This window comes from Mastacembelus armatus, chromosome 19 (genome assembly GCF_900324485.2).
Source record: "Mastacembelus armatus chromosome 19, fMasArm1.2, whole genome shotgun sequence".
In the NCBI taxonomy this organism is placed as follows: domain Eukaryota; kingdom Metazoa; phylum Chordata; class Actinopteri; order Synbranchiformes; family Mastacembelidae; genus Mastacembelus; species Mastacembelus armatus.
Genome location: NC_046651.1, coordinates 14,565,068 through 14,586,150, shown reverse-complemented (window position 1 = coordinate 14,586,150; position 21,083 = coordinate 14,565,068). Strand labels below are relative to the sequence as shown.

The window sequence follows — 21,083 nt, the reverse complement described above, 5'->3', positions numbered from 1 at the left end:
ATCTATGGCTGTTTAGACACTGAGCATCAGAGTGTCCTCAGGCGAACTCAGCAAACTCAGTCTCCATTGTTTCAGAACAAAATGTCACCTTCACTATATATCCTGACAACGTTTATGTTTTTTCACAGGCTGAGGACAGATGTCACTGCTTGGCAAAACTGGTGCCACTACCATGACAACCAGCCCTGTCATCTCCCTTCAAACCAAAGGTCAGAGTCATAATCAAAAGCATTTATGACCTGCAATCCATATTTCACTCCACCCAGGAAGGTAACTCACACACAGGATCCTGAGAGGATCAGACGGTTGTAATCAGCTTCTGAGGCTTCATCTGAGTTTGAAGAACAGACACTGGGATTTAGATTTAACCCGTGGAATACAGCGATAATGCCTTCCACCAAGAAGATTCTGCATTTTTTGTCCAGTGCACTGGTTACTTCAATATCTGTTGGTGTGCTGGGATTTGGCATGTCAACACAGTGGGCTAAGACGACTTTGGAGTGCACAAGAGATGGAGGTGGCATCATCAATGGAACTGCTATAATCACTCTGAAGCTTTTTGATGGGAATTTAAACAGATCCTTTTGCCCTTCGTTTGGAAGCATCGATGATTTTCAAGGTAACTAAGACTCTTGAAGGACCAGCTCACCCAAATCACACAATACTTTCTCATTTAAAAACCTCTAGAAGGGAAAAGTTTTGAGATATCTGTCTTTCAAAAACAGCAACTTTCATTTAAATAATTCAACAGCAGCGTGGCTTTTCAGAAGCAGTATCTGTTATGTTTGATAACATACTGTCAGCACTTTTGCTATCTCATACAATCGCTCGTTATTGTGCTTTGGATAGCGAAACAAACAACCAAACCCATCAGCACAGCCACTAACCACCAAAGTTAAAGAGGAAGTGTGTTTTTTAATGTGGTGATTGGAACCTTTCAAAAAATAATTTCCAGCAGACCAGTGCACTAAACTTAACTAGATAACACAAAAAAAAACCCCCAAAAAATTCTTCTCACAAATGCCTGATATGAGACATGTAAGCTCTACTATGACCAGAATTTTCTTGCAGTGTTTCCTACCTTGAGAGGAACAGGAGGGACCCCAGTAGCCCTGCACATTTTGGTTCTGTGCCTGCTGGCCCTGTGTCTTTTGTTTTCTGCTGGCAGCATCCTCATCACCCTGTACAACAGTGTCAGTAACCCTTATGAAACCTACATGGGGCCCATTGGTGTCTACACCTGCAGCTCACTCAGCGGTAAGTGATTCAGATGTTACGGTACGAAGCATCTGGGGGTGAGAAAAGTGGAATTGCTGGAAGGAAATCAGAATATCAGTTTGCAGTATAACCTGTTCATCTGTGACAGTACTGTACTTTCTCCTGCAGCGTGCTTGTCAGTTGTGGTCCTTATTGTGTTTGTGGTGAATGTCAACGTGACCAACATGGCAGAGGATTTGGTAAAGAACTTCTCTGAGGCTATTCCAGTAGAGCTGAAGAACCAGTCTTCAGAGATGCTGCTAGGATACTACCTGATCATCCCGTACACAGTGCTGTCTCTCGCTGCCATTGCCTTGATCTACACGTACGACCACGCAGCCTACGCACACAGGAGAGAACAGCAGAGGCCTACTGAGGATGCACCTAAGGAGATAATGATGTATTAGTGAGGATGGACTGTTCTCCGTGACATGCATCAAGTAATGTAGTGTAACAGAACATTTCAGAGATTGTAGGTATGTACAGTAAAAAATGATGTACAGGTTGTTTAATGTACAAAGGGTAGGAAGAGATTTGGAGGATTTAGCACTGACATGATAAAACATCAATATAATGTTTTAATGTTTTTAATGTCATTTGCATTTTAGAGTACCAAAACTGATTTCCAAAAAAAATCTATTTATTCTGTGTACAAACAATTTAACATTTGTTGGTTTAATATGATAAATTATACTTGTTTTTTTTTCCACTGAGAACTGGCAGACAAATGTATCTTGTCTTAATCAATAGTTTTAGAAACAATAAACTTTGTAAATGTCAATAAACCTTCAAGATTCTGGATATATTGTTGTCATTTAGTGGTCCAGAATTATTGAAAGCAACACACTCTAAGACATAAGTTAAAAAAACAAAACAAAATGCATAATTAAGTAAAACAGATAAGATTATATTTAAATAAAAGGTAAAAAATAAAATGGAGAAATGTAAAGTGCAAGAGGGGATACACTGATCTCTGCTGCCCTCTGTCTCTAAGATGATGCACATGTCCAACTTGGAAACTGCAGACACATATCCTGCATCACTGATATGCAGCAGCCCAGACAAATAACTTTACTTAGCATACTGTATATCATCAAGCAGTGCTTAAGTTGAGCCCCTTAAAGTGCAGTGATGTGTTGCATCTTAAATGTATCCACTTCTATCGAGAACCAACTTTGAGTGAAAGATTAACAATCGTCACAGATCTATTTAATCATTTTCATAGAATTTCCAGAAAATAAAGATGCAATGATGAAAACTAAAGTAATTAAAATAACCCACTGATTCTGTAGCAGCTGAGACAGATTTTGCTTAGATTCAGCAGCTTTTGTCTGTTGGATGTTCAGACGCTCTCACAGCTGTGATTCACATGACTGTGTTAACATGAGAGTAGAGGTGAGGTGTCCTCTTACCATTTCCCGTGTCCCATCACTCAGGGCCTAAAGTCTGTTTGGACATGCCCTTTCCAGCACCTCTCAGCCTCGCAATGCCTTCTACCTGCCTTCAAAAGAACCACTCTTCCTTCAAGGTTCACACTTCAAGGGACCTGTGGAAGGATGCAACAGCCTGCTTTGTGGTTCTCAGCGTGTATGTGTATTAAATTTCTGAGAATGCATGCTTTCTGCAATGACTCAAAGGCAAAGCAAATGTTTCATGTGAAGTCAACCTTTTGCATATTAAAATTCAGTTTTCACTCACATATATCTGTTGCCTGGCAAGTGTGACATGGCAGTTATCAATATTTTACACTCATTTACTAATCTGATGTCACCACTACTCCTGCCAAATTAATCAGGATGCATCTTGATGTAACCTGGAAGCAAAGGACACAGGGGCAGGTTGTTTTCTCCAGAGGAGGCCGTGTCAAAGTCTGTGTCAGCACAAAACCTCCTGCTGTGAAACTGATGAGCTTTTCCCAGCACAGCACAGATCTGTCAGCAATTAGAGACGCTTTTATTTTATTTTTCACCCTTTGAAATTCATCACTGACCCGGTCTGACCTCTGACAGACAGCACAGAGTCACTAAATTAAAGGACATGCAAGAACAAAAAGCTAAAACTTCTCTTAAATGATTCCTTCCTGTCAACACAGTAGATTTCTTTACTTTTAAATTTATAGACAGAAATAAAGACATTTTAAATTGATGTAGGATCCCTAGACTCAGAACATCAACCTGTTAAACAGCTTCCAGAGAAATTTAACTATATCTATTACTGATCCTCTCCCATGTGCACTGATGTGTGCAATAGCTGAATTGCTGGTGAAATACCCTTCTCCCCTTTTCCTGTGCAAACATTGAATAAAACTGGAGATGGACAGTTATAGTTCCCACTCTGCATGCTCTCTGCCTCTCAGCTCCCCAGAATGGATAAGTCCGGGATTATGCAGAAGCCCTGAGCTCTGACCACTCACTTTGTGTGATGAGATTAAAGTGGAAACTTTTGTACCTGTGAAACCTTATCCTCCCTGGTCCTGCATTACAGAGGCCTGTGAAACAGACACCTCCAGCTGCAGGGCAGGGGGGCACATATTCAGCCATGTAGAGTCCACTCTGGTGGGGCATAGTAGGTCGGGGGAAGGGGTGTGGTCTCCTTGCACATTTGGGAGTTAATTTCACATTTCACACAACTGGATATGGGTTAGTGCACTTATGCTGGGAGGGGGTATACAACACTAGTTTTAAAACTTTCACCTAAAAACGTTTCTCTTGTAAAACAGTTTCTGATACTCGTCTATCAACATGAAAACTTCAGTCTTGCCCCAAAATCATACCACTTACTGAGAGACATGATAATGTCCTGTATGACTTTCTCCTTTACATTTAATGCCATATTTTGCCTATTTTCTAAGTCAGCAAAGGCAACTGTACATTTCACTTTTGAATTTTGATTTGAAATTTGAATTTTACTTCATTAAAGGTTTGGGAAAATTTACCCAGAACAGGTATAACATTGGAAGAACACCAAGTAATGACCTGTACTCAGCTCCGCCTAACTCTGTGATACTAGAAGGTAAGCAGGTTCCTTACTTATCTCCGTCATTAATCTTAATTTGTCAGTGAAGGCTGAGGTGAAGGCAGAGGGAAGGAGAACAAGGGGGAGGAGGGCTAAAAGGTAATTGCACCCCTGCTGCTCCATTATGGTGTCATTCCTCTGTTAACAGAAGATAAGATCTTCTCCAAATCACCTGAAGCCAATTCTCTACTTTACCTGGTTGTACAGAGAGACAGAGAAAAAGACAGAAAGACAAGCCTGGTCTCACAACCCATGATGAAGACAAACTGAACTAATCAATCTGTGCAGAATTATACCGACTAAGCTGTCCGTGTGGTAAAAAAAACAACAACAACAAAAAAAAAAAAACGTATGATGCCAGATGACGGTTTCCTGCCAAAGAGATGGATTGAGGGAAGGCCGAGCACTTTCCCTGCCCCATGATGCTTTGGTGATTAATGTGCCTCTGATTGGCAGGTGTGATAGATATCAGTGTGTGCAACACGTAAGGACACACAGTTAACCTACTAACACGGCACATGGCTCAACTAAATTGGCACCATTTAACCTGGACACTTAAAGAAGCACGTAACATCAACAACTGTAAATCTTAGAGGATGGTAAAAAAAGAACAATACCTATAACTAATTTCTAGAAAAATACAAATATAAAGATACTACATTACAGCTACAGTTTAACCTGAGTCTTTGTCAACACAAAATACACGGGGCATGCATGGAAATAAATTTCTCACAGGAGAATAAATTACTTCAGTTTTGCACCAGGTGGCAGTATAGCATTCAGTAACTGAATCAAATGACTCAAATCTCTCATTTGTATTTCAGGAGTAATTATAGTTAATTGTACTGTAATCCAATAAATGAGAGTGTATCTTTAAGTGTACTTTATGGTAGAAATCAAACCCGGCACGAGTATTAAATATCTTGTCTGTCATGTAAGTCTGCAAATGACAAAACACCAATACACACACATAACAATATACAATTATACTCCTAAATTATACTGCTTTACTCTTAAATTATACTGTTAAAGTAAGAATGGGCTAACTTTATTTTATTTTATTTTTTGATTTTATATCTCTTAGTTGTTTAAAGGGTCACTGGTGCCTCTGTGAGATAAAAGGAGGAGCTCAGACTGTCATTGAAGCGGGACCGAAATCCATAGATCACAGACACTTGACTGTAACTGAGACACTCAGTCACAGACTACAAGCTGTTCTCCAATCCATATGGCCATAAAACTTCAGAGATTCCAGCAGTCTGCACTCATGGAAAACTCTAGTTTGCCATGTACAGTATTTCTTTACCCTTGTTTGGAGCAAAAAAGCATTTTTCTCTGGTGGACTAAACAAGAAGTGCCTTGTTCTATCTATATGTTACAAATAACTGAATATACTGAATCAATGTCTTTGATGAAACATCTCAACTCCCTCTCTTAAGTCTGCATGTCATCAGCTCCTGTCAAGGTTTCCAGAGCATCTGACAGCCCTGAGTGTCTTTTACAGAAGCCAGATGGGGAGAGGTGCTAGAATAAAGTACATCAAGTGCCCCCTATTGAGCTTTATGAACGGATTAAAGGATTTGCAAAGCGCTGTCATAAGGCCGTCAATCACTCTCACACCCACCTGAATTTTACTACACCGGCCACAGAAAAACACTTGGGGCTGTCGTCATAAAGTGTATAACTTAATCTATCAAGTCATTCACCTAAACATGAACACTTTCAGTAAGAAAAATACAAAAACAGATTGGGACCATTAACACAAGACACTACAAATTACTATAGCATCTCAATACCTGAAGTTTACCTTCAGGAATGTTGCTGCAATTCAATACTTCTACGCCTCTGCTCCATTTATCATCAAGTTTTCCACCTCTCCCCTGAGCTTTGTCGCTGTGGCATTTCAGCCTCTGATGCAAAGTCTTAAAAGCTGCAATCACCTGTCGTTCTAATAAAACAAAGGTTCTTTGAATGGAGCAGAATTTGATATCAACTTTCTAAATCCTGCATAAGAAACAAAGCAGCCTCTCTACAGGAGGCAATGTTCAGTGTCATTCAACATGGACGTGGAGACACGGTGTCTGCTGGAGGGATCAGAAGTGCTCCAGGCCTGTTTGCATGTGTATGAAACAATTTGTCAGCCTATACAACCAGATGACCTCAACTCACCACAGGCCCGAGTGCCTTCTATTAAAAGATAATTGGGATTTACTCAATTTGGATGTTATTTTTGTTGCTTTGGCCTGGTGTCAAATTACACTATATACTTTACACACAATAATGACAACTACATACAGAAAAACAATGTAAAACTGTTAATAAAACATTGACATATGCTGTTTCTTAAGAAAAGTGCATACACAAGTAAACCATCACAAAAATAGACATGGTAATGGTGAAGATAAAGCTTCCAGACCTGTCTTCACCCTCTGTGTCAACTCATCACCTCCTGGTTGGGTGTCAACGAAGGGAGGAAGAGTAGAGAGAGGTGAGGCGGGAAGGAGGGAGAAGGAGAGCGGCTGGCAGGAGATGGATTGGGGGTGGGTGAAAGGATCACCTTGCCAAATCCACTGTGAAGGCCTCTGCTTGGTGCACTTAGTGTAGCGGCTGGAGCCGACACATAGTAGGGTGTTGGTCTCCCTGAGGCGACACTCAGGCCCCGGCCTCCTGCCATTGTCATCTGTCCGTCTCTCAGCCTCTCCATCCAGAAATCTGCCTGGAGGAAATTTACTTCCTCCCTCTAAATTCTTCCTCTCTCCATTACCTCCAAGAAGCGCTGGGGAACTTGTGCCGAAGGGGAGTCCCAGGAAGGGTCAGGCGAGTATCAATGTCAGAGCCTGAATGTTGGGGCCTAATTAGACCATCAACCCATTAACATATAAATAAGTGAAATCTCTCTTATATTCTCTGAATAAATTGAGCAGAGGATGTGCAAGGTCGAGATGCTGCTTCAGTGACAGTGATAGGTGATAAGATTTTTACACACCTCACTGAGTGGAATGGCAAATATGTCATCATCCTGAGACAGGGTCTAGCTGGCCCGTTTCAATGAGTGCACCCATGTCAGGGTGATGTATGGACACAGTAACACAACCTCTAAGAAGGCATGGGGGAAATGCTGAGCTGCCAACCTGCCTCTCAGATCCTGAGCAGAAGAATAGGGGCTGTATGTAAACATTAGAGATGTGTTGCTCATTTCTCCTTCTGTGATTTATAACCAGCCTGGACGATCTATGCACATGCCAGCAGCCATGGGTGAAACTCAAAGCTCCCATAAAGGTCCAGACTTACTCTAATTTTTGATACATTTATAACACACAATGACAAAGGTTGGCCATTCTGCTTTAAACACTATGGATTACATCTTCAGAGGTTTGTCCAACAAACCTGCCCGTTGGCTGATAATATATTTTGTGAAGCTGGCAGAAATCTTGTTCCAAGGCTCTGAATGGAAATGGTTTGGGAACTCATTTGTGGGGACCAGTGAGAAAGACACTAAGTCTTGGAGGAATTTATTCCCCTGGGGACCCTTAAGTGATGTCCATTTCCCCTCAGTCATTCAGAGAGCTGAAACTGGAGAACATGACTGACACTTTTGAGTTCTCTCACGCTGAATCTTTTCAAACAATGTATTTATAAGAATCCAGCTATACCTTTAAAGGATTAGTTCACCCAGATGGGAATAAAAATAGACATATCCATTGAGGTATTTAGAAAGTTACAGTAATACAATTAAAGTGAATGCAATTTCAGTGGGGGTGCTTGACACTATTATATTTTAAAATCATCCAATGTGACAATGGAACATTTTCTGTAAAAGATTTAGCTTTTTAATTTTTTAATATGTATTCTTATATTTAACTGTTGTGAACACCACAAACAAAATCCTATTAACACCAGTTTCACTGGTGTGGAAGCAGAAAAACCTTCTCAAAATGTGGGCAAATAAAATCAAAATCTGCATGGCTGTTTAACACTTGAGGTAATGAGAAAGTCTTATTTTTTGTGTCTGAACCTTTAAATGCAGAAATTGTGATTTCATAATTTCTCTTGAAATCGTTCAAGTAGCTTATTTGAATCATGCTCACCTGTCAACATTAAAAATACCTGTAAATAAGGCAAATGTTAAAATCACATAAAGAACAGAATACACACCAAGATAACAGAAATGCTAGAATTCACTGTTCATAAGCACAAAAGCAAAGACAGAAGAAGAGAATTATTTCTATTCTACAGTAATTAGTGTCATAACCTGCCCAGCAGAGGCCCTCATTCCCTCTCCTCCCTGCAAACCAGAAACTGAAAACCTCTGTCACCATACCAAAGCCATATCAAGACAGATGATCCTAAGACACAATAAAATCGGAGCTGTATGGGAACCATCGAGGTAGAAATATCTGCAGTGATTTATTCCACCACTCCTTTCCTAGTTTAGACTCAGACATGCCTACATGTGAAGATTTAAACATGAGGTACAGGTGAGGGGATTTAAAATGACCCTGACAGACACTATGAAATATGGCAACATAAATGTATATTCTGTCAAATGGGTAAAATATCATATGGCTAACACACACTCTTCTATACAGTAAACCCCTGCCAGCTCCTGGAACAGTGCCCAAACCTGGAATCTAGGACTACTTGCTCACTGTGTTCTGGCAAAGTTGGTAATTTTATTCCATGAATACATTTCTGGTTCATTGACTGCATAACTTGAACAGCAAACTCTCCAGTAGGTGATTTCTAACATTACTCCTTGTGTTTTTCAAAGCTTTTTAATCCTTTAAATGTGACAGAAACATGTTTCAATGCTTCGCTGTGCTTAAGCACAACCTGCTGAGATGAGAGCTCTATTGGCCGTAAGATGTCAAAACAATCAGCTCAGAGTGTTCAGGAGCTGGCGCAGCCTCAAAGAGGCAGCCATCCCGTATGACAAAGCCTGAGTCTGCAACCAGTGGAAAACAAAGCTGTAATGCACCAATGGAGACAAAACAAACACACAGTGACAACCCGTGAAGCAACTTTAGATACAGTAGCATTAGTGGAGTCTAACCTAATTTTGTTCATCAATCGTTGATGTATGTCCTTCCTATTCTCTCTTCTCTGACTGAGACTTTACTTAACGCTCAGCTATAAAAGGTAAAACTACCTTGTTACTGCACATGAGTTGACACAGAACAGGCAGTGTTAAGGTCTAAAGGCTTAAACATGACATAAAAATAGAATGTGACAACTCTTACCTATGCTTGCGTCATTTTGATTAGATGTCGAACGATTAACTGATTAGTCAATCAAAAGATAAACAACAAGCAGGTCAATTAAATATTCAATTCTCAAAATACTAAAAATGCCAAACATAATCTAGACCCAGTCACAGAGGGATTACTCCTTTTCTTTGTCTTATTGACACGTGGCAAAATTTTATACGTGGCTAGTGCCTGTAGTTGCCATATTGTAACAAGCCTGTACACTGACTGTACAAAATACAATGAAACTTAAATGTTAAACAATAAATGTTAACCACAGAAGAATGAATCCTTGAAATAAGTGAAATAAGCAAAAAAGCTGTGGGACTCACTAGTTAGCCCTCACTAATATATTGAAGGTGATGAGTATCCCACATGCTGCTCTGTAGGGCTGTTGACTGTAAATAAAAGTCCAAGCTGACCAGCAGGTGCTTCCTTCACAGGAAAGTGACACAAGAACAACCTCAAAGACAGTGGGAGGTTTTTCATCTTTATATGTTAATCTATATGTGAGAAAGATGTTAGGAAATATAAATAAATGCACAACAAATGTCAAGCTATGTCAAGTGGGTGCCAAAACTTCAATTTATTCTCTCCTCCATTACATCAAGCATTTATTTCCTCATTCTTACCAGCTTATTAAACAGCCTTTCACTTTAGAATCAGTGAGTAGATAGGGCTTTGTTGGAAAATGTTGGGTTATATGATATGGACTTTGGCAGAGACGTCTAATGAAGGATGCATTGTCTGTGAGAGCAGGCTTTTATTCTTGTACAGAAACGCTGACAGCTTCCCTGGCCCTGCCATGAGTTTGGCTTTTAATCAGAAACAACACTGTACACCTGATCAGTCTTTCCACACTAGAGCCAGAACAGCTGTTACAATGACACCATTATCTCGGAAATACCTTTCATAAAATACTGTGATTGATTTCAAAATCTGCAAATAACCAATCTGATTTTCAAGTCTAAAAATAAATGTGTAGGACACACACGTGTGGCATCTGGAGTTAAAAACACATTTTATGATTGCATCGATTACATCCATGGGTACTATGATTCATCTGAGGATCATTTTAAACAGCTGCTTGTTTCTAGACTCTGTGTGCCCACTTTAGCAGGTGGCTCTTTTCATTAAACCTAAATGCTTGATGATTGTGCTCTTCAGTAATACAGGCCTGGGATGATTGCCCCTGCAGCAGATAAACACAGTGGTTTGGACAAGGCCTCTTTTGCCACGTAATGAGAAAAGTCAATAGAGCTAGGGTTATTACACTGTCAGCACTCATACCATTACATGTCATTAAAAACAGCACAACTCTCTGATTCATCCTCATTATATTTATTAGATAGATGGCCTGATCTAATTGTAGGAGCAGTCCAACCCCTGCATAGTTCAACATGTGTTACTACTTTGTAGCCTCTCTTATTATATAATACATTCTGTACCACTAAAGTATTGATAAATTCAGTGTATATGAAATAAAAGCTCACATGACTATGAGGTTTTTGAGTATCCTAATTTTTACACAAGTAGAAGTTTTGATAGTTTTGATCTACATTATTGCTTTTCTTTTCAAGTTTATGACAGCAACAAGCTGCAAACTTAGTGTGATGCATAAAAACTCTCTGTGTTGACATGTACGCAGAGGGTAGTGTGCCTGGCTCATTCAACAGAGCGGAAATTAACCACTCGTCACTCCCTTTTAATAAAATTCCCTGAACAGTGTCGACAAGGTCCAACTTGGGCACAGTTGAATACTAAATCCAAAACCTACTGCCTCTAAGGTACAAGACAATCAGGGGGTTTACAAGATCCAGACACACATGCCCAGACAGTAGGGGAGTCTCGGGAGAGACCCAAACAAAGCATCTTCTGTCTGCTCATTTGTGCACATCATTAATGACCAATCATATTCAAATGGCTCTGGAGGAGGCGTCTGAGCAGTCCACCTGTATGCATATGGAGGTGAGGGGACTTGCCCTCCAGGACTTGTCCCAGGGCAGCTCTCCCCTCCTGATTTTAGTCCTGCTATGCGCCTGTGGACATGTCATGGCCCATCACCCTGCAGTCAGACAGGTCCCTGACTAGGATCAACTGCTAGACTGGCAGACTACCTTGATAGCTACTGTTCACCCCCCCTATTGTGATTTAACTTCTGGTCACAAGCCCCATTACCATAATGATAAAAGACAGTGACACCCTCCTTTGAATTCTATCAGGTAGCCAGAAAGCTGAGTGTAATGAAAAGGATAATTACCCAATTTATATAGGGAGGGGCACTGCCAGCTGCACAAAGCTAACTGGCCAAGGGCTGACCCACTAATTAAGATGGTGTCCCATCAATCTTGATGTCCCTGTCAGTGACTTGGTACCTGGCAGTTTAAAGTAAATAAAAAAGTGTGCCTCTAAATAAGTCTATTAATGGCCCATTTAAGCTCATGGATTGGCTGAATATAAAAAGGCTTTAATGCCTAACCGTCTTTCATATATAACACAAAACCATCAGCCTGGTTTGCAACAGACGATGGCAGAGAGGGACACTGTCAGGTAAACCCATATTTATTTTTCCAAGATTTTACTAAATTATCACTATGTTTTGAGAAGAGATAATATTTTATCTCTCCATGCAACAGCTACGATTAACAAGCCACACAATTAGTAGGATCTACAGTATGCTGTATAACAGTTGACTACAAGATATTTTCTAATACTAGTTAAGCTGTTTCTCTTTAGTATGCACCCCGAAATGAATATAAGTCACAGTAATTCACCCAGTAATCAGCACGTTCTCTATTTCACTGGCTACATACAGTCCTTGTCGTTGTTTTAATTATGCCTTCATGTACCTCAGATTACCTGAGGCCTGTAAAAACCTATTTTCCCTCATGGCGAATAAAAAAAGGGCCTCTTTGTCAAGTGGGGGCATGTCAACACACTTCTGTGGATGATGTAGACCTCTCAGGGGTGTTTTCAGCATCAGTGTCGAGTGGATACACAGACACACACACACACACACACACACACACACACACACACATTAAAACATGCATGGCTGCACTTGTGCATGTGCATCCTGGATTATGTCACAGAACTGGAATGCCATCACATGACAAAGGGGAAGAGACTGCATTAAATGAGTTACAGTGGCAGAGAATGTGCTTGTTTTTATCATAAAAAGCAGCTTGAGTAACAACGTAACACAACTCAGAGTGTTAACAGAGGAGCTTTAGCGGCAGCCGTGAGCATGGAAGCCTGTTTTCCCAGACAGGGTGCATGTCCTGTGTTTATAGTTGACACACAAGCAGAGTCAACACACAGCACTTGCAGTGTGCTTATGTTTGTCTGGCAAATAAACATCGTTCTGTTTTCTAGGCTGCCGTCTTACAGGTGAGGCTCATTTTTTAGTGCGTGGTGTCTCTCTATTCCCAAAATATCCCAACAAAACAAAACAAGACAAGCTGTAAAAAGGTGCAACAATGCCTAGTCTGTATCTTAAACTGTGTAGACACTTCAGTATGTTAATTAATCTAGGCAATAAAGGAAGAGAAGACATAAATGATAATATTAATAGCTGATTGTGGAATAATTACATGCTTAAGGGGGTGATCCGTTTATCACAGTATTACATCTTCTTGATTAAAGCAGTTTAAACGTGCTGCCCTCCCTCCTCTTTAAGATGATAGCAGTTGCCTCAGAAGTGAACCAGGGCATTGAAGTGCAGGCTGGGATTACTGGTAAACACAAAAGGAGCATTTTGGGGGGGCATGCCTATCCCTTTTGAAAGGGTATCATTTAGAGCCTTCAGCCATAGATCATTTGCAGCTTACATGGGGAAAACTTGGTTAAATGTTGATCAGGCCCATTATTTGACTCTGTGAGAGGCGCGTGTGTTTTAGGCCAAGAAGGGCTCCAGAGGTCTCTGAGGCTCAGTCTGTCTCACCGCTCCTGTCTCTCTATTGGTATGCATCCATCATAATAAAGGTAGGAGGTAGGGGGTCTTATTAGGGGCCAGGGGAATGGGGGGGGGAGAGGTCAATGAATTCCTCAGGGCAAATTCACCACCATCACACAGGGGTGAAATGAATAATGCCAAATGGCAACAGGTGAAATAATATTAAAAAACCCACTTGTTTTCATCTATGGCAACCTCTACGCTGCAAAACATCAGCACATCTGTTTCTGAATGACATCAAGATGTGTTTCAAAGTTAAAAAGTGCCCCAGGTGGGTTGCATCTTTTGACAACAGGAACTTCATCTGATATAACATTCACACTGAGAGATAGCTTCCTTTAGAAGTCCTGACAATGACTGACAAGTGCTACAGAGACAGCTATTTTGAGGATCCCCTGAGTACAGAATGATATCCTCACTTCCGTCTTGCCACCAAATGTCCAGGCTGCAGTGGAGAAAATGGATTCCCCCTGGGTAGCTACTTCCTCTGTCATCTGTCACCACTTCCTGTCTATGAAGAGCAGGTAATGACAGCATGCAGGTGTTGCTAGCTGGGTGGTATCACCGTAAGGCATCAGCAGCACAAAACATACTATTTTCCCCAGAAAATAGTTTTATGCTGGTTGGTGCAGTTGCTTTTACTTCAAATTCTATAGTTTTTACAACATGTCTAAAAACTTATAACTGCAGAAAGCTCCTCAGTGAGTTTTACTGTGAGATGACATCATTATCATGGGCAAGACCTAAAGTGGTCCCTGAACTGAACTAAAATGATTACATATTGGCTGTTACTCAGATATTTGTTCTGGTGCACTGCACATAGAAATTGATGTTCCATGAACCATGGACATTGTTCTCATAAGGTCATTGTTTGGAATTTCATGTAGATGATGAATGACTGAGATTACTTGAGAACATAATTATAAAAATATAATCCAACATAATAGAGAATTTAGAACAAGGGTTTGTAAACTGAGAGTTTTCTATATTATATATATATGTATATATATATATATATATATATATATATATATATATGAAATATACATATATAATATATATAGATTAAAGTATGTAGATTAAAGTGAGTGAGAATGATCCAGAACTTGTTATAAAGATCAGTCTGGTTGATGTGAACTTTCTTTTCTGGCTTCTCAGCAGTGTGTAAAACCACTGCCATGGTTTGTTATGACAAAGGTCACGGATAACGGATGATCTGCCTACAGTTCCCTAATGTGAGAACAAAGACTTTGTCAAAATATATTCCAGCAATAGAGTGAGAGGGGGATAAATTACATTGTTTTGGGGATAGGTTTTCCAGACAGAGTGATGTGAAGACAGGCCTTGCTGTGGATTTACTGGGACTCGTTCTAGTCCGTTAATCCTTGTATCTCTTTGACTCTTTCAGAAGGTTCCTCTGCTGGAAAGCCTCATGGGCTCTGAAGTGGCTGTCCTTCCTGTGCTCACCAATAATTTCTAGTCCTGGTATTCAAATGTGCCTGTTTCAACTGTGAGAATGGAGGGAAAATCAAGCTGAACATGATTAAAGAAAATTATACTGCACGTACAACAAAAACAACAAATCTTATGGCGGGAAACTTGTTGAATTTGTTAAGTAAAACTAATGTGCTTAGTTATATTCACAATTAACATAAACCTTGTTTGGACAAAATAAATCCAAAGTAGAAGTAAATAAAGAAGAAATACGGCATAGAGTTCGATGGGTGATGTAGCAAGAGGTGTCTTCACATTTTTCACATGCACTCAACAACCGAGCAGTTTGCGCTGAGATGGTTCTTGTTCTGTATAAAATAATCCATATGGCCGCTTGTCCGGGCCAGGGATCCCATGCCGTTAGCGGCCCATACATTAGACTTTTATGTGACTCGAATGGGGAGTGATGAAACTGAATCAGGTCATGCCAATTGATAAACATTCTCCTCAGCTATCATTTGCACACACAATCCTTTTAAAGTGCAGTGAAGAGAGGTGCCCTCTCCCACAGCCCCCCACTTACAGCCGAGCAGTGGCTTCCCCAGAAGCTGTCATCATATTGTTCTCTTAAATATTTAACTTCCTCAAGAGATTGAGCTGTAATATAAGAATTTATCCCTATAATGCCCACTGACTGCTCCAAACAGATGTGAAATTTCAGGGTGGACACAGACTATAATGGCCAGGCTATCATGTTTTTCACTGGGGTCAGATGCATAGTCTTCTTTTTCATGTTATCCCTCAGATTTGCCTGTAAGGTAGTGGTATATGGGCTGTGGTAAATTATCAGGTGCTGGACAAATAATTTTATTTGAAACCCTGTTTTTTAACAACAAACTGCCAGACCAAGCACATCTTAAACTCACTTATAGATCTCTACATCATCAAAATAAGTGTTTGGCAAAATGTATATGTAAAAGTAGGTTTTGGAGTGAGGAAGGGTTGCAGGTCTTGTTCTGCTTTTTTTAATCAGATGACAACTTAATAGCTAATGGAGCTAAGTTTCTCACTTTCCTTAATGCAAATCGATCCATTGATGATTCAATAATGTCCCTTATTTCATGTCACTTACTGTCCACTATGGACAAGCCTCAAGATCCCAAATTGCAGATAACTTTTTCATTTTTCTGTGGTTGTGTTGTCTCAGTGGGAGCAATAGAAATAAACCTAAATCTAAACAAACTGATATGTGTTTATTGTTTATTCTCTTTGTAGTATAGTTAGATTTTTTTTCTGCCACCCTGTGCACATAAATACAAGTCCCTTGCTCTACATAGTTGGCAACAGATGACTTGCTTGTGTATCTAGTCCCGTAAAGAGAAAGAGGATTAAAATAATCCAGTTCTGAAACACTGTCTCCTTCAATTATGAGCCAACCTTGCCTTTGGAGGGATGACCCTTTGAGGCTGAAACCCATCATTATGGGTTTAGCCCACTAAGTGTGTGTGGGGACCAGGGCCACCCTTATGCTGAGGTATTCTACTGGGCCTGGGCCTTTTGCCCTGGAGGCAGGGGCCCTCGAGCGGGTAGTGCAGACACATGGTGGCCTGACTGATATTCATGTGGGCCAGGTAAATGTGCCCTACAGGCACAGGGCACTGGAGCGTTACGTTTCTGAGAACTGAGAAGGCTCCATCGAACTTGGAAAGCAAAGCATGTGTTTTGTTGTTTGATTGCATGCAGGCTTAGGGTTGTATATTCACATAACAGATGGGCTGCTGGTTAAGTAGCATTACCACAGTGTGAAAATGTTGCTACAAATAAAACTCCTGCATTCAAAACTTTGCTTTAGTAAAACTACATCATGTTTAACATAAAAATATATTCATCAGGCAGAGTAATCAGTTGGTTTTATTTTGCAAAAGCTAAACTAAAACTGTCAAATAAATGTAGTGTAGTGAGTAAACGGTACAATACTGGCCTCAAAATGTAGTAGAGTAAAAGTACAACATACTGAAGAAGAGTACAGCCTGATAAAACTGAATTTTAAGTACAATACTGATTGAAAGTATGGTGATAATTTTCACACTGAACAAAAAAGGCCTGTGAATGTGCTTTATACTCTGTTCACTGGACATGATGAGGATCTCATCAGAAAACTTGTTACTGTGAGAACCTGCTCCTGTGTGACAAAAATCCTCTTTGTCTGATCCGTGGCCCTGCTCCACAGATAATAGCGCAAAATGTGGCCTGAGGAAGATAATTTGTTCCCAGATCTTCAGATCCCAATATTTTCATTTGAGCCCAGGAGGGGAGCTCTTGAATTGCCAGCCTCCATTGTGTTTCAACAAGGGGCACGAAAGTCTTGTCAATTAATTTTCTTTTATTCCAGACCATGGAGCGCCTGAGTGAATTCAATTATCAACCAATTAAGAGGTGTTTCCTTTTATTTACAGGCTTTGATTCCGTGCATATCCATATTGTTTGAAAATAAGACAGGAGCGCGGTGTTAAATCACTGGAACATTTCCTCTGCATGGGCTGTTTAATATATTCTCCCCAATAGCATGCTTTCTCTGGTCCCGGGCAAGCAAGCACGAGGAAGGCACGTCACTCTTTCACGGTGGTTCCCAACCCAGAAAACAACAAGACAAACAAAACACAAATCCCATTAGTGGGATTCACACTGACACACACGAGAGAAACCGAGTTTTGCGTGACAAGACTTTGGGAACAGATGGAGACAGGTGGAATATCCAGCGCGCAGGTTAATGTCAAACAGGCGCAGTCTGAGTCCAGTCCAGGCCAGACAACAAGCTGAACTTCTGAACCCCGTGGAAGTGAGTTAAAGGTCTGATTGCCTGTTGAAACTGGGACTATTGGAAGTGACAAGCGGAAAATGTCTGTCTTACACACTTTAGTGCTTACAGCCACTTGACTTCAGATTTCCTGACAGGCTCTAAAGCTTTTATAGTGCTGCATTTACCACTTTCTTAACATGCAAAATGTTTGGGAGCGTCATCTGTTTGTTTTAAGGTATGTCAGGCCTGACTGAGGCTGTGAAGACACATGAGAATCTCTGCGGGGACTCAAAAATCTGCAAAAAGGGGTTTTGGGATGGCCTGATGTGTTTTATCTGAAGCCGACAATGTTCAACTGGGGACAATAAAGGATATTATTCAGTGATTATCACAAGAGAATTAAGTTGAACCACAGTGACCCTATAGGCCAACAGCTCTATGAAAGTTGTTTTCTTTATTAAAACCTTTCAAATTCAAATCTACCTGAAACGATTTTGGACCCAAATAAGAGCTAAGGCAGATCTTTTAAACAAATATCACCAGGTTCACACAGTGTCTGCGCTTATTGGATTTTGTTATCCACTTATAAAACCAGGAGGAAAATGACACAACCATAATCACCAAGTTAAAATAAATGACTTTTATTCAAACATCCACAATTCAGTCTAAAATACAGATCATGTTTCTTCTTATGAAAATAATTTCTGTACATGTGTGTCTTCTTCTTTAGGGCAGGAAGTCGGCCCAACCGAGCAGCTATAGGAGAAACAGGCCTATTAAACAAAAGAAGCAGGTTTCCATCAGTTCTTGGACACATCTATGTGAGAAGATGTGTGAAATGAGTGAGTTTCTACAAATAAACGTCAGTGTGATGCATCAACTATAAAGGAGCAGTGGAACTTTATATTCCATGTCTGAATCTGAGTCTCCCAGTTTTGTTCCAGTGGTAGAAACTACTTACAACAGGCTGCATATGAAATGTGAAGGCTAAGAGTGAGTGAATTAAGTTTTCTCACGCCTACACCTCTGTCCCTTCCCGGCTGTATATGAGGTTGTTGACGTTAAAATGGTTGGAGAGGCTCTGCACTGATGTGTAATAGTTCATTCTGTTGTCAGAGTTCAGAGGAGAGATTAAAGTGGGCGAGTAGGAGCCCAGTCCAGACATGCCCTCTCTGCTCTGAGACAGTCCCCCGAGGTGGCCCGAGCCGTAGTCGCGCTCCGCGCCCCGGGAGCCGTCGGTGCTGCCGCTGCCCGCCAGCAGCGAGCTCACGCTGGACACGAAGCTGTTGAAACACGGGCTGTGCTCCGCGGAGGGAGACGGTGACGTCTTGGGCTCCGTGGGGGCCGGGGAACCGTGCAGGCTGGGCGGGGAGGAGCTCAGGAGGCTGGCGGTGTCGGAGAGCTTGTGCGGGCCGTCTTCTGACTTGAGCTGGAGGGAGGTGCTGTCAGCGGCGTTTATGTCGGCTCTTCTTTTTCTCTTCCGCCTAAAGTTTCCGTTATCAAACATCTTCTCACAGTTTGGATCCAGCGTCCAGTAGTTTCCTTTACCTGGCGAGAACCAAAACTGAAGTTAAATATGACAAACATTCAAATGAATATTTACCACTGAACAGTTGTTTATATTGGGTTCAATTATTACAATTTAACTTTATCTAAAACATAATCAGACAATTTTAGATGTTGTATTAAAACAGTAGCAACAGCAGCTACCGCGCCTTCATGCAGATTCTGTAATTATATATATATATAATAACTTTATAGCTTCATTTGGGTAAAATAATCCAGGCACTCACCGGGGTCATCCTCATCCCGTGCCACTTTTTTGAAACAGTCGTTCAGTGACAAGTTGTGACGGATTGAATTCTGCCACCCAGCTTTGCTCTTCTTATAGAAAGGGAAGTTGTCAGCTACATACTGATAGATCTGACTGAGAGTCAACTTTTTGTCTTGGGCGTTCTGTATGGCCATCGCTATCAGTGCTGAGTAGGAATAAGGTGGTCTGACCATCTTGAAGAGTTCCTGCTGGCTGGATATGGACAGCCACCCCAAGTCTGCTCCACCAAACCCGGTCGGAGGCGGCAAGAACTGCCTCTGGTTCGACCCGTATCCAGACTGAATATAGGACGTGCCGTTGTTCCCGGGAAGGTAAGGAGAGGAGTTGATGCCCGGTCCGTTCAGCCACAGGTACGGGTTAGTGGATGGGGACGTGTACTCTCCGAGGCCATAGCTGGCGGGGTGCGTCGGCGGCCTCTGGGGGTGATGGTGGTGCAGGTTCTGCTGATACACACCGTAGTTGTCGCAATACACGGCCATGTCCAGGAGCTCCTGAGCGCTGTGGTGCTGAATAGGGCTGGTCTGCTGGTTAGGTGGTTGATGTCCAAAAGCGTTCATAATCCGCCCTAACCAGATTTCCCAAACCTAATTTCGTCTCCGTGTCTCTCCCTCAGGACTGAGCTCATCCTCAGGAGGAGGAGTATTTATGCGCAGCGCCTGCAGCCTCTACAGGTAGCCCATTGAAGAAAACTTTTGAGATGGTCACACCCCTCTTTTCTGTCCCGCAGCAGTTGTAGGCTATCGACCAAATCTCCCTATCAATGAGCACCGATACTGGCTTTGATAGCAGTGCCGCGCTTCAATTTATCAATAAGGTTTATTCAAATTGGGACAGTTTAGTGGTTTGTGTGGGTTTGATTATTCATGCGTAATTACGCACAGGAGTTAATGCCCTATACAAAACCCTTAAAGACGAATGTGAAGTACAACGTGCATCTTTGAGATAACGCGATTTAGTAAATATGACAAAATATTTAAGGTCGTAAGAATACACATTTACCGTGATCTCCTGTAGTGTACAAATACATTTTCGGGAGATTTTGTTGCTTGACCTTCTCTGTTTGTGAGATGTAGTTTTAAACTACAGGGTCTGATTGCAACTCAACTAGAACAGAGCTCGCATGCATGAAAATCTGTTTCCTTCCAACGGACTAACAGTAAGCACCATATTATTAACATGAGATTATGCTTGAAACACATTTATCCGCCCCAGTGAACACTAAATAAGGGTTGTAGGAGTCTGATAAAAAATAGGACTCATTATAGTTCACGCGCTGACTGTCACCATGTCTGAACTTGCTGAGCTTTCTGCAGGACAGTGTCAAACCCAAACAAGGAAGACCCGCGTGTGCAGGTAAAAAGCCACCTTCTCTTAAAAGAAATTCGTTTGCAATAAACAGCTCACAAGTGCCGCAAGTTTAGTGTCAACAAATGACTCGTGGAAAAATACCCTCAGCAAGCTCCGAATAAAACCAGCTATGCTGCCCTTTCAAATAAAAACCGATTTAATTACATCCACTAACTTTTATGAATTTTACTACGC

The 21,083-nt window shown here is 41.1% G+C and overlaps 2 protein-coding genes across 2 annotated transcripts; one reads left to right on the top strand and one right to left on the bottom strand.

Annotated features, from left to right (window-relative positions):
• The first annotated feature begins 387 nt into the window (after window positions 1–387).
• Window positions 388–1,798, top strand: clrn3 (clarin 3). The gene is made up of 3 exons (XM_026316122.1): window positions 388–619; window positions 1,072–1,257; window positions 1,387–1,798. The coding sequence occupies exons 1-3, from the start codon at window positions 388–390 to the stop codon at window positions 1,662–1,664; spliced, it is 696 nt and encodes a 231-aa protein (XP_026171907.1). The 3' UTR covers window positions 1,665–1,798.
• Window positions 1,799–18,517: 16,719 nt separating this feature from the next.
• On the bottom strand, window positions 18,518–20,176 carry foxi1 (forkhead box i1). The gene is made up of 2 exons (XM_026315861.2): window positions 19,501–20,176; window positions 18,518–19,255 (listed from the first exon to the last, which is right to left on the bottom strand). The coding sequence occupies exons 1-2, from the start codon at window positions 20,096–20,098 to the stop codon at window positions 18,726–18,728; spliced, it is 1,128 nt and encodes a 375-aa protein (XP_026171646.1). The 5' UTR covers window positions 20,099–20,176; the 3' UTR covers window positions 18,518–18,725.
• Window positions 20,177–21,083: the final 907 nt, after the last annotated feature.

Bases quoted from the DNA above. Each gene is read 5' to 3' on its own strand.
- clrn3 (XM_026316122.1), top strand. From the start codon at position 388: ATGCCTTCCACCAAGAAGATTCTGCATTTTTTGTCCAGTGCACTGGTT. The intron at 620-1,071 runs GTAACTAAGACT...ATTTTCTTGCAG, and splicing joins AAGCATCGATGATTTTCAAG to TGTTTCCTACCTTGAGAGGA. The intron at 1,258-1,386 runs GTAAGTGATTCA...TTTCTCCTGCAG, and splicing joins CACCTGCAGCTCACTCAGCG to CGTGCTTGTCAGTTGTGGTC.
- foxi1 (XM_026315861.2), bottom strand. From the start codon at position 20,098: ATGAACGCTTTTGGACATCAACCACCTAACCAGCAGACCAGCCCTATT. The intron at 19,256-19,500 runs GTGAGTGCCTGG...GGTTCTCGCCAG, and splicing joins ACGGGATGAGGATGACCCCG to GTAAAGGAAACTACTGGACG.